At 43.1% G+C, this 14,528-nt stretch overlaps 1 protein-coding gene across 2 annotated transcripts; it reads left to right on the top strand.

Annotated features, from left to right (window-relative positions):
* Positions 1-860: 860 nt before the first annotated feature.
* On the top strand, positions 861-14,236 carry LOC307143314 (Krueppel-like factor 15). Of its 2 annotated transcripts, none has more exons than XM_079844793.1 (4): positions 861-1,004; positions 2,279-3,279; positions 10,900-10,983; positions 12,563-14,236. In XM_079844793.1, exons 2-4 carry the CDS (start codon positions 2,333-2,335, stop codon positions 12,591-12,593), a joined length of 1,062 nt encoding a protein of 353 aa, XP_079700919.1. In that variant the 5' UTR covers positions 861-1,004; positions 2,279-2,332; the 3' UTR covers positions 12,594-14,236. The 2 variants fall into 2 exon arrangements, with proteins under 2 accessions (XP_079700919.1, XP_079700918.1); XM_079844792.1 differs by having other exon boundaries at positions 10,900-11,906; positions 12,563-12,600.
* The last annotated feature ends 292 nt before the right edge of the window (positions 14,237-14,528 follow it).

The raw sequence follows: 14,528 nt of genomic DNA, 5'->3' as shown, positions 1-14,528 counted from the left end.
GTACAGATACTCAAAAAGTGTACTTAAGTACAGTACTCAAGTAAATGTACTTCGTTACTGTCCACCTCTGGTTTTATGTCAAAGACAAGAATCTAATTGATGTAAGTTTTTGTATAAACCTTCTTTTATTTATTGGAAAGTTTTATATCCATAAATGTAAATATATGAAAAGTAAACCCCACTTTAACTTTTTTCAAAGAAGAATTGAAGATGTATTTAAATACAATTTCAACTTCTGTTAACAAGAAAGCAATGAAAACATCCACAATTTGTGCCATTCTTTTTTCTTCTTTATTTTTGTGCCCTCTTTTTTTCTTCTTCTTCTCTTCTCTCTGTTTCCTTTTTCTTTTATGATTATTGTTCAATAGATTTTTTAATTTATTTTACATTTCTCTGTAAAAGTATTGAACCATAATTTCCCTTTTGTTTTGAAAGATTGTTTATATTTCGTATGTGTATCGACTTGTTTTGTTTACTAATATTGCAGTAAATAAATAAATATTCTAACACGTCATATTTTTTATTTATATAATTTAGCATGTACGTTTTCTTGAAATGTTGGATTTTTAAAAAAATATAATAATGATTAAGAAGCATGTTATATTTTTATGGCGCTGCTTTGAACGTGTTAAAAGTTTTGCTTGTGAATCATGTATGTATTTAAATGTGCAGAAAAGCGTTGAGTTTTTTTTTCTCTTTCTCTTCGCTGTCGTTGGATGTTTTTCCAACTCTTATAAATAATTCATGAGTTCTTTTACTCTAACCAATGACGCGCCTCGTTTCGGAGCGAGCCCCCGCGACGCAACCAATCAAAAGCCAGGAATTGGATCCGTGCCCTCGAATGCATTGCGATGCGTGTCATGTGACAGGACTCTGCGAGAAATGCCAACATGGAACCGTGGCAAGGACGATGTTCTTCCCAACAATAACACTGAAAGAGACATCTGGATTCATCCCATGTCGTACATCCACTATCCGGATATTTCAATCCATATTTACTCAAGGTAACGAGACATAAATATATCGTTTTACGGTCGATAAAAACAAATCGAAGTGTATTTTTAACAGAGGGTCAGATTCGATGTAAATGACCCCACTTTGGTGAACTTGACACCTGTTTCTGGCAGTGTCGTGGCTGTGTTGTCCCAAAGCTGCAGTTTTCCTCGGCTGTGTGTTGGGAGCATGTGTGCAGGCCTGTTTTCCTGCCCTGCCTACGCACTTTTGTCAAACACATGTCCAGTGCCTCGTGTGTGTGTGGTGTAGTTGCTTGGTGCAGTTTTTATGCAGGTTTGATTAAGTAGTCTCTCTTATAATGAGTTTAGTGTGCATTATGACTTATGATGCGATTGCGATTTGTGCTGTGTTGTGTTGTGATGGTGTTTTTAATAGCCCCTCCTCTTTCTACCCCATAAACCTTTGTGATTGAATCTCTGAAAGCATGGTAATGATGAGCATGGGTGCATGTAAACACTGGACCCTTATAGTATTTTGATGCTTAAAATACATTTTCATTGCATCGGATACAAAATGCAGACACATATGCAGAATTTAACTTGAATGAGCCAATTTGTTACTAGCTTGCTGTAAGTTGATTTTTATTGGATGTATGAAGGAAGTTTACAATCAGAAAGTGTTCAAATATTTTTTTTTATTTTGAAAATTATAATTTTTTTTATTATTAAAAAATTATTTTTGTGAAATATATTGCTTGCAAAGTGTGTTTGTGCCACCGATCTTGGAAAATAAATGCTACTTGTTTTAATATTTTGTTATCTAATGCATGGTGAATCATGTCATACAAGTCATATATAGCTTAAAGAAATTATAGCCTTCCTTAATGTAAAGAAATATAATTATTGTAATACAAAAATATATAAATAATACATCAAAGTAGTATTGTACTACCATACCAATAATTTATACAGATTTATTATCTATATTAAATATTATGGTGCACGTTTGCTCAAAGCCTGCATTTATTTGATCAAAAATACAGTAATAGTGAATTATTTCAATTAAAAATAATGGATTTCTATTATTTATTTATGTGATGCAAAGCTGAATTTTCATCAGCCATTACTCACCTGATCCTTCAGAAATCATTGTAATATGCGGATTTATTATCAATGTTGGAAAAAATATGTTTTATAACCTGTGATATGATTATATGGATTTTTGGTGAAATGTATTTACCTGTATTCACTAAAAAGTGTCCGAGTACTTTAGCGTGCCACTGTACGTTATCCTCACGATTCAATTTCTTTCTTTTTTGATGCAGTGTTTACAAACCGTGGCAATATCTTCAGCCTTCCTCTGATCTGCACACCAACAAATGGTCTCCATAAGTGACAAAGCGGTGGCCACTGCTAATGAATTGTTCGCGGACCATGGTTTGGCCACCTTGCCTTTCGTCGAGATGGGCGGCAGTGAGAGCAGCGAGAGGGGCAGCTCCATCTCGTGCTCCAGCCCTGAAACGGAAGATGTTGGAGCTCGACTCAGCTACAGCCCAGGGGAGGAAGACGAGGATGAAGGGCCGCTTCAGATCTTTTTAGACTCCACTGAGCTGTTGTTGACTCAGCCGCCCAAGCTGCCCGATTTCATACCGCAGCTGCCCAGCACCTTCTCTCCAACCCTGGAGGACATTGAGGAATTCTTGATGGAGAAGATGGAGCTGGCGAGAGATCTGAGTCCGGAAGAAAAGTCAAAGGAGGATGAGCCTCTCCTGCAGCCGTCTTCCCCCAGTGACGAGGAGCCGAAATCCAACACGACCTCACCGGCCCCTGCCACTCAGAGTGTTAACGCCACGGCTAATGCTGCTCCGGTGCTCGTTGGTGCTCCATTTGTGCTTCAGCTGCAACCTCTCCAGCTAAGCCACACCCTCCAACAGTCTGATACCCAATCGGGCGTGGCTAACGGGCTCAGAGTGGCCCACCTGGTGCTCGGTGTCCAAGGGGCACAGAACATTACCCTTCTTTCACCACAGGTGCCCTCAGCAACTTTCCTCTCCATCATGGGCGAGGCCGTCAATCCAGACCAAAAGTATGTGAAGATCGCTCCTCTGCCCATTGCCGTCAGGGCGGTCGGAATAGCGGGTGCAGGCCTGGTCAAAGCCATCACACCACGTCCTTCCAGGTCCTCCACGGAAACCTTGCGGGTACATAAATGCTCTCATCCAGGGTGCGAGAAGATGTACACTAAGAGCAGCCACCTGAAGGCTCATTTCCGCAGACACACGGGTGAGAAACCCTACCTGTGCAGCTGGCCAGACTGTGGGTGGAGGTAAGTGTTGAAACCAGACGTTTCGTCTTAACATTAAAAAAATTACCCGATTTGCTTTTGTAATACACTTTTTTGGTCTTCGTTGACGCACAAAAAAATACATCTGCATATTCTTTCATAAAAATGTGCGCCATCTACGAAACAACTTGCCTTTTTGACCGATGTCATCTAGGCCGTACAAGCTATTGGTTAATGTTTATGCTATGGCAAAAGTGCACTACCATTCAAAAGTTTATTTTTTCAAATGTTTATGAGTCACCAAAGCTGCATTTATTTGATCAAAAATTCTGTAAAAAAAAATGACAATTTAAAATAGCTGTTTTCTATTTTTTTTATTACATATTGATATTATTTTATTAATTTTCAGCAGCCATTTTGTCTCTAGTGTCACGTGGTCCTTCAGAAATCCTATGCAGATTTGCTGCTAAAATTTTGTTTTCTTTATTATCAATGTTGAAAACAATTGTGCTGCTGAATATTTTTGTGGAAACTGTAATTTATCAGGATTCTATAATGAATAGAAAGTTAAAGAACAGCATTTATTTGAAATATAATTTTTTTTAAAGGAATTTAAATGTCTTTACTGTCACTTTGGATCAATTTAATGCATTTTTGATGACTAGAAATATTAATTTCTTTTTTAAAAAAATCATCAAACTTACCCAAAACTTTTAGTGAACGTTAGTTTAAAAAGCTGTAATGGTATTCCACTGGAGGCAAGTTGAAGTGATGAACCCAAGTGCAGTTTATTTACAGACATGAACGGATACAACTCAAACAATGACTTTGACTAGAACAGACTTGACCCATTGACCGGAACAGACTTGACTTGACCCAGGACCGGAACAGACTTGACCCAGGACCGGAACAGACTTGACCCAGGACCGGAACAAACTTGACCCAGGACCGGAACAGACTTGACTTGACCCAGGACCGGAACAGACTTAACCCGGAACAGACTTGACCCAACCAAGAACAGAACAGAACAGACTTGACCCGACCCAGAACAGACTTGACCCGGACCCAGAACAGACTTGACTTGACCCAGAACAGACTTGATCCAGGACCGGAACAGACTTGACCCAGGACCGGAACAGACTTGACCCAGAACAGACTTGACCCGACCCAGAACAGACTTGACCCGACCCAGAACAGACTTGACCCAGAACAGACTTGATCCAGGACCGGAACAGACTTGACCCAGGACCGGAACAGACTTGACTTGACCCAGGACCGGAACAGACTTGACCCGGAACAGACTTGACCCGACCCAGAACAGACTTGACCCGGAACAGACTTGACCCAGAACAGACTTGACCCAGGACCGGAACAGACTTGACCCAGGACCGGAACATACTTGACCCAGGACCGGAACATACTTGACCCAGGACCGGAACAGACTTGACCCAGGACCGGAACAGACTTGACCCAGAACAGACTTGACACAGAACAGACTTGACCCAGAACAGACTTGACCCAGGACCGGAACAGACTTGACCCAGGACCGGAACAGACTTGACCAAGAACAGACTTGACCCAGAACAGACTTGACTTGACCCAGGACCGGAACAGACTTGACCCAGGTCCCAGAACAGACTTGACTTGACCCAGAACAGACTTGACCCAGGACCGGAACAGACTTGACCCAGGACCGGAACAGACTTGACCCAGAACAGACTTGACCCGACCCAGAACAGACTTGACCCGGAACAGACTTGATCCAGGACCGGAACAGACTTGACCCAGGACCGGAACAGACTTGACTTGACCCAGGACCGGAACACCGGAACAGACTTGACCCGGAAAAGACTTGACCCGACCCAGAACAGACTTGACCCGGAACAGACTTGACTTGACCCAGAACAGACTTGACCCGACCCGGAACAGACTTGACTCAGGACCGGAACAGACTTGACCCAGGACCGGAACAGACTTGACCCAGGACCAGAACAGACTTGACCCAGAACAGACTTGACCCAGAACAGACTTGACCCAGAACAGACTTGACCCAGGACCGGAACAGACTTGACCCAGGACCGGAACAGACTTGACCCAGAACAGACTTGACCCAGAACAGACTTGACCCAGAACAGACTTGACTTGACCCAGGACCAGAACAGACTTGACCCAGGACAGACTTGACCCAGAACAGACTTTACTTGACCCAGGACCGGAACAGACTTGACCCAGGACCGACTTGACCCAGGACCGGAACAGACTTGACCCAGGACCAGAACAGACTTGACCCAGGACCCACTTGACCCAGGACCGGAACAGACTTGACCCAGGACCGACTTGACCCAGTACCGGAACAGACTTGACCCAGGACCGGAACAGACTTGACCCAGGACCGACTTGACCCAGGACCGGAACAGACTTGACCCAGGACCGGAACAGACTTGACCCAGAACAGACTTGACCCAGAACAGACTTGACTTGACCCAGGACCGGAACAGACTTGACCCAGGACCGGAACAGACTTGACCCAGGACCGGAACAGACTTGACCCAGGACCGGAACAGACTTGACCCAGGACCGGAACAGACTTGACCCAGGACCGACTTGACCCAGGAACGGAACAGACTTGACCCAGGACCGGAACAGACTTGACCAAGTACCGGAACAGACTTGACCCAGAACAGACTTGACTTGACCCAGGACCGGAACAGACTTGACCCAGGACCGGAACAGACTTGACCCAGAACAGACTTGACCCAGAACAGACTTGACTTGACCCAGGACCGGAACAGACTTGACCCTGAACAGACTTGACCCAGAACAGACTTGACTTGACCCAGGACCGGAACAGACTTGACCCAGAACAGACTTGACTTGACCCAGGACCGGAACAGACTTGACCCAGGACCGGAACAGACTTGACCCAGGACCGGAACAGACTTGACCCAGGACCGGAACAGACTTGACCCAGGACCGGAAAAGACTTGACCCAGAACAGGAACAGACTTGACCCAGAACAGACTTGACTTGACCCAGAACAGACTTGACCCAGGACCGGAACAGACTTGACTTGACCCAGGACCGGAACAGACTTGACCCGGAACAGACTTGACCCGACCCAGAACAGACTTGACCCGGAACAGACTTGACTTGACCCAGAACAGACTTGATCCAGGACCGGAACAGACTTGACCCAGGACCGGAACAGACTTGACTTGACCCAGAACAGACTTGATCCAGGACCGGAACAGACTTGACCCAGGACGGGAACAGACTTGACCCGGAACAGACTTGACCCGGAACAGACTTGACCCGGAACAGACTTGACCCGGAACAGACTTGACCCGACCCGGAAAAGACTTAACTTGACCCAGAACAGACTTGACCCGACCCAGAACCGACTTGACCCGGAACAGACTTGACTTGACCCAGAACAGACTTGACCCGACACAGAACAGACTTGACCCGACACAGAACAGACTTGACCCGACCCAGAACAGACTTGACCCGGAACAGACTTGACCCGGAACAGACTTGGTCCAGGACCGGAACAGACTTGGTCCAGGACCGGAACAGACTTGACCCAGGACCGGAACAGACTTGACTTGACCCAGGACCGGAACAGACTTGACCCGGAACAGACTTGACTTGACCCAGAACAGACTTGACCCGACCCAGAACAGACTTGACCCGGAACAGACTTGACCCGACCCAGAACAGACTTGACCCGGAACAGACTTGACTTGACCCATAACAGACTTGATCCAGGACCGGAACAGACTTGACCCAGAACAGACTTGACCCGACCCAGAACAGACTTGACCCGGAACAGACTTGACTTGACCCAGAACAGACTTGATCCAGGACCGGAACAGACGTGACCCAGGACCGGAACAGACGTGACCCAGGACCGGAACAGACGTAACCCAGGACCGGAACAGACTTGACCCAGGACCGGAACAGACTTGACCCAGAACAGACTTGACCCAGAACAGACTTGACCCAGAACAGACTTGACCCAGAACAGACTTGACCCAGAACAGACTTGACCCGACCCAGGACCAGAACAGACTTGACCCAGGACCGGAACAGACTTGACCCAGGACCGGAACAGACTTGACCCAAAACAGACTTGACTTGACCCAGAACAGACTTGACCCAGAACAGACTTGACCCAGAACAGACTTGACCCAGAACAGACTTGATTTGACCCAGGACCGGAACAGACTTGACCCAGGACCGGAACAGACTTGACCCAGGACCGGAACAGACTTGACCCAGGACCGGAACAGACTTGACCCAAAACAGACTTGACTTGACCCAGGACCGGAACAGACTTGACCCAGGACCGGAACAGACTTGACCCAGGACCGGAACAGACTTGACCCAAAACAGACTTGACTTGACCCAGGACCGGTACAGACTTGACCCAGAACAGACTTGACCCAGAACAGACTTGATTTGACCCAGGACCGGAACAGACTTGACCCAGGACGGAACAGACTTGACCCAGGACCGGAACAGACTTGACCCAAAACAGACTTGACTTGACCCAGGACCGGAACAGACTTGACCCAGAACAGACTTGACCCAGAACAGACTTGACCCAGAACAGACTTGATTTGACCCAGGACCGGAACAGACTTGACCCAGGACCGGAACAGACTTGACCCAGGACCGGAACAGACTTGACCCTGGACCGGAACAGACTTGACCCTGGACCGGAACAGACTTGACCCAGGACCGGAACAGACTTGACCCAGAACAGACTTGACTTGACCCAGGACCAGGACCAGACTTGACTTGACCCAGGACCAGACTTGAACCAGGACCAGACTTGACTTGACTTGACTTGAACCATGACAAACACTCACCAACAGCAGGTTACAGGGAACAATACTCAACAAAGACACATGGCAAACATTAGGACTTAAATACACAAAGACTAATGACTAAACAAGACACACCTGTGAACAATAAGTACAATGAACCAATGACAGAACTGAACTGAGAACACATGACTAAAACAACCAATGAGAACAGGTGTGTTTGACAGCGGCTGCGGCTGGATGCAACCGATCGGCGAGAGAAGCCGCGTGCAGGGGGGAGGATCTGCAAACGAGACGTGAAGTCGGACACTTTCTGCTTCCCGCAGTGACGCTCGCGCTGTGTTTGCATACTTTATCACAGCTGAAGTTAAATAAATGCAATATTTGGCAAATACACAGACGTTTCAGAGACATTTTCATTAAATACTGCATGCATTGCTTAATACAGCGTCTGTTTGTACAAGAATAAAGTTCAACATATAAGCCTACACTATCAATGAAGTGGGTTTTATTTTGATAAACATGACAATATAACATCACGACTACATGAAAAGAGGTTTTACCGATTTGATACCACAGATTTGTGAGCATGGGCGTCGGAGCCATGGTATGTGGCTGGGACAAGACCCACCCACTTTTTATGTTCAATGATATGGGACCCACTCACTTTTAGCGTTTCTAATCCTGTTTACCTACCCCTAACCGATAAACACTTATTAAACATGTTAGATGCTTTATTTCCACTTTTCTAATATTTTCTTCATTTTAATTGAAAATAAATGCCTTTCCGATCTGATATGTGGTGGGAAAAGGGAGTAGAGTGAGTTCGGCAAAAGGTGGATTCGAACCGCGGGTCGATTTGCGTCAAAACTTACCCCTACACTATTGCCTCTCTTAATGATAAGGTGATTTCCGTAATCTTGTCTTGTCCAAGCAGACGTTTAGCAAACAAAGCGATATATTTGTACTTAAAGGATTAGTTCACTTTTAAATAAACTTTTGCTGATAATATACTCACCCCCATGTCATCCAAGATGTCCATGTCTTTCTTTCTGCAGTCGAAAAGAAATTAAGTTTTTTGATGAAAACATTCCAGGATTTTTCTTCATATAATGGTCTTCAATGGGCCCCAAACGGTTCAAGGTCCAAATGACAGTTTCAGTACAGCTTTTAAGGGCTTTAAACGACACCAAACCATACCAGACGATGAATAAGGGTCTTATCTAGCGGAACGATCAGTTTCTGCGAGAAACCGAGCAGTATTTATGCTATTATTTTACCTCTTATCAGACGAACGTGATCATCTGAGTTCCGCCATAACATCCGCTAAGTGAGGTCAAAATACGAGCGTGGTCATAGATATATCGATCGTAGATGCCTCATTCTACTGATCCGTGCAGGCGCTAATGAGGCATCTACATATACATCTATGACCACGCTCGTATTTTGACCTCACTTAGCGGAAGTTATGGCGGAACTCAGAGATGATCACGTTCCTCTGTTAAAAGGTAAAATAATAGCATAAATACTGCTCGGTTTCTCGCAGAAACGGATCGTTTCGCTAGATAAGACCCTTATTCATCGTCTGGTATCGTTTAAAGCCCTTTGAAGCTGCACTGAAACTGTCATTTGGACCTTGAACCGTTTGGGGCCCATTGAAGACCATTATAGGGAGAAAAATCCTGGAATTTTTCATCAAAAACCTTAATTTCTTTTCGACTGCAGAAAGAAAGACATGGACATCTTGGATGACATGGGGGTGAGTAAATTATCAGCAAAAGTTTATTTAAAAGTGAACTAATCCTTTAATGTGAATGGCGTCTACTCCAGTAAATTTTTTCTGAGAGATGACCCACCCACATTTTTTTTGCTTCCGACGCCCATGTTTGTGAGCATTAGTGGAACTGAAGGTTTTAGAATAAACACGAAACACACGTGATCGCTGTCATGCGGTGAATCTGACCAATCATGGAACAGCTGTGTCGTCATCAGAGTTCGTGCAGCCGCTCTAGAGAAACTGCACCGGCTCTCGCGACACTTTGATGTCATACGTCACTGTCACGTGGCATCGCCGCTGCCTCAAGTCGGACAAAACTTCTAACCGGCATGCAGGGCTTCAAGTCAGCCGCCGATCGGTCTGCGCATTGCTGTATGAAGTCGAACAAGCCTATCATAATACCACATGAGGACAAGGGAATCACATGACAATGATCACATGACAAACAGGAACACATGACAGTGAACATGAAACAAAACCAAAACACTAGACATTACAAAAGCATGAAAATGAAATGCCATTGAAATTTTAAATATTTATTTATTTATAAATGTGTATATTAAATAATGCAAATGTTCAAAAGATGTGATTGTCCAGAAATATCTCTTTGGGAATGTAATCTCTATGAAAGGAATTTAAAAAATCTTTATCTGGTAATAAATGACTGAAAGTTCATGAGTAAGCCATAGACCTTATTCACAGCAGCGCCATCTTTTGTGTTACTGGATTGTTCTGCTGACGAAACACTGGAAAAATACTTTTCCAATACATTTCTGTAGAAAAAAACCCTCCAGAGAACAATGAGCTGTGGAGAATAATTCGGGACCTAAGAGCTTTTTTACAGGGGATGCCATTGAAAACATGGTAAATCTGACCCTCACAGCCTCACTTTCATACCTGTCATGGTCACCTGTCATAGCTGCTCTGAATAAGGTCTGTAGAGATTCATTGGTCAACTAATGTGGGAAAAATTTGTGAGCTGATTAACATCAAAACCTGTAATGGTGCCTTGAATTGAGCTGACGTGCATGTCCTGCTGTGTTTTATGCTTTAAAGGTTCTCTCGCTCCGATGAGCTGTCCCGCCATCGGCGGTCTCACTCGGGAGTCAAGCCTTACGAGTGCACAATGTGCGACAAAAAGTTCGCCAGGAGCGACCACCTATCCAAACACACCAAGGTGCACCGGGGTCCTCGTGCCGGCAGAGTGGTCAGGACAAACGTCTGATCCCGGGATAAAACTGGAGTGTGATTCCTGGAGTCCGAGAGGGAAAGCTATGATATCTAAACGGGCTCACGAGCTGTAATAACCCTCCGCCTTCATTTTTGTCTCCGTTTCCTCCCCCACTTTTTGATCGTTTATCCAGATGTTTGTGTTTCTTGGTGCTACAGTCAGCTAACTTGAAACTCAGGGATGTGATTAAGCTCAAAAGCAGCTTTCTGGCTTTTTGGTGGGTTAAAATAAAGCTCACAGTCGATTTCATCACGTTTCGTCCGGTGCAAAGATACAGGTTGAGCTGCAACAGATTACAAGATCTGTTTTTATTGCCTTTAAACCTAGTTTGCAGGAAGTCTGGAGATCTAAAAGACAATACGGAGTATAATTTGACGAGGCGTGTGTCCTGTACATTTTGTGAATATTGTGTTATAGATCGAACCAGGTGAAAATATGTAAGGAATACAGTATTTTGGTTAGCTGGAGCACATTAACTGAAGCCAGAATGCTGCAATTTCCCTTCCTTTTAAATTAAGACAATATGCACTATGATTTAGGCTATAATATGCATTATCAAATATGGCCTCTATCAGGGTGAATCTCAAGATAAATGTCAAGAAATGCAATAATTAGTCATATTTTACCTGAAAAAAGAAATTACTGCTGTCAAATCGATTAATCGTGATTAATCGCATCAGTTTTTGTTTGCATAATATATGTGTATATATATATACTGTATCTACACGCTCATATATTTATGTGTGTATACGTATATATAATATATATATACACAAACGTCCTCATGAAATCAATCTTATTGACTTTGTTAGCACACATTACAGGTCTTCGGGTGAACAATTCAAGGAACACGGCGACTTTTTGGGACTTTAGCTTATTCGCCGTATCCCCCAGAGTTAGATAAGTCCATACATACCATTCTCATCTCCGTGCCATAACTCTGTCTGACGCACCCACCGCTAGCCTAGCTTAGCACAAAGACTGGAGGTAAATGGCTCCAGCTAGCCTTCTGCTCAATAAAGGACAAAATAACGCCAATATTTTCCTATTTACATGTTGTGATGTGTATAGTTACATCGTGCACTAAGCAATGATATTACGCAGCGCCTGAAAATAGTCCCCAGCACGCTCTCTGTGCAAGCAGGTTTGTCAAGTTGGTTATGTTGACGTAAGTTAGCCTATTTTCAGGCGCTGTGTAATATTGTACCTTACGCCGGAATGAGAGTATAGTTCCTAGACATATCGGTCTAGAAAAGTCTTAGTACACTATGTAACTCTACACATCACAACATGTAAATAGGAAAATGTTGGCGTTATTTTGTCACTTATTGAGCAGGAGGCTAGCTGGAGCCATTTACCTCCAGTCTTTGTGCTAAGCTAGGCTAGCGGTGGGTGCGTCAGACAGAGTTATGGCACGGAGATGAGAATGGTATGTATGGTCTTATCTAACTCTGGGGGACACGGCAAAAAAGCTAAAGTCCCAAAAAGTCGCCGTGTTCCTTTAAAACATGCAAGTTAATACACAGAAAAAATAGTTTGCCTTAGTAATCTTTAATCAAAATCTGAAAAGTTACTTCCGTTCTTGAATGGCGTTCCTTCTCAGATGATGAACCAGGCTTTGGTTTACTGGGACTTTAAATGCGATTAATCGATTTGACAGCACTAAAATAATTACGTTGCATAAAGAAAATATTATATTATATAATATTGTTTTTATGACCGCTAAGTATATTTAACCCTCAACCCCAATCTCATTGTCATAATTGTAACGCCAAAAACATCTCATCTTCATTATCATACTGTGAAAAAAAATCTCATACTTATTACCGTATTGCTACAAAATGATATTTAAATTGTAAGAGTACATCATTGTTGAAATTAATTGAAACATTGTAAGAGTACATCATTGTTGAAATGAATTGATACAGATGTCTATTATCAAAACAAAATGAAATGATAACTGTATTACTGTAATGAGAGTGAGATTTGTTTTGCTTAAAGGTAATGGGAATATGGGTGGAAATGCACTTAAATCAAAATAACATCGCAAATCTTACAATAAGCTTCATTTAACTTTTTTATTTATTTGGCATTTCTTCGTGAGATTCACCTTATTGATTTTTATAAATGAATTGTTACGATTAGGTCCGATGCTGTTATTTGTGACGCGTCGCAGTGTTTTGAAACGTATTGACGTTTTTCCGAATGTATGGAATGTTTAGTCCCCGCCCCTCGCGCAAACCCAATCGTGGAATTTTCTCGGCCCAATCACATCCCTGCGCCAGCTGAAAGGTATTTATGCATCAAGTAGCTTTCCACGTTTTTTTCTCGTGCCTCATCTCTCTCAGCCTGTTGAGAGCGTATGCCAAAACCGTGGATAACATCACTACATGTGTGGAAACGAACTTATGTACTGTAAAACATATATAAGCTAGAAACAATTTTCTCTCCGATCTGTAATCACACAAAGAAAATTGTTTCCTTTATGTCGTCGTAATGTGCTTTGCATTAGATCAATGCATTTTTTTCTACTTAGTGCCGTCACGGTTGATAAGCTAAATCGCTGAGGACAGTGGTTACTGTTCGTAAAAACTGGCAGCTGACTGCTTCCTGTCGTAATGAAGCTATCTGGACATCCTTTTACCGATACGTCATTGAACGGGCTACTCTAGCAACCATGGGACTGTGTTTTGAGTTTCTTTCTTGAGATGGTTCATGTTAACCCACCACATGGAGTGAATTTGCTTGACATCGTCTTGCCTTTGTACATCTGGTCTTAACTACTTTATGCATTTCTTTTCCCTCCTCTACTTCGTAGCACATGTAGGGTTTCACAAACTATCATATGCTCTAGTCTACACACTTAGTATATGGACTTATCAATACTCTAAAGTTTGTAGCAGTTTCTGAACGATCAAGTTGGTACATCCTTTTTAATATCGCACAAAGAGCATCCTGATTTACAGTGTTTCGAATAGTACTATCACGTACTTCCTGTTTTAAGATAGTCTTTTTTTTTTTCTTGTTCTCTTCTCTTTTTTTTTTTTTGAAGGGAGATGTCTGTTTTTATGGGAATTATAACATTATATTCCTTTGCAAGGGCTCATCCTTGATTTTTCTGCCACCACCTTCATCCCCAATAAACGTGTTAAATTATTTCCTATACCTATAACATCATGTTAATGCATTAAAGGCATGTTCACACCAAGGACCATAACTATAATGATAAAGATATAGTTCTAAAAATCCATATAAAGTCCACAACTGTAACGATAACAGCACAGAGGAATGATATTATTCTAATCACTTTCAGAAAGATTTTTCCATCTGATGAACGATAAAACATTGACAGCCAATCAGAATCCATTCGCTTTAAAGGGATAGTTCACCCAAAAATGAAAATTAGCCCATGATTTACTCGCCCTCAAGTCATCCTAGGTGGATATGACATTCT

The sequence above is a fragment of the Gobio gobio genome (genome assembly GCF_949357685.1).
Source record: "Gobio gobio genome assembly, chromosome: 19".
Classification (NCBI taxonomy): Eukaryota; Metazoa; Chordata; class Actinopteri; order Cypriniformes; family Gobionidae; genus Gobio; species Gobio gobio.
This window is presented reverse-complemented; position numbering and strand designations above follow the sequence as displayed.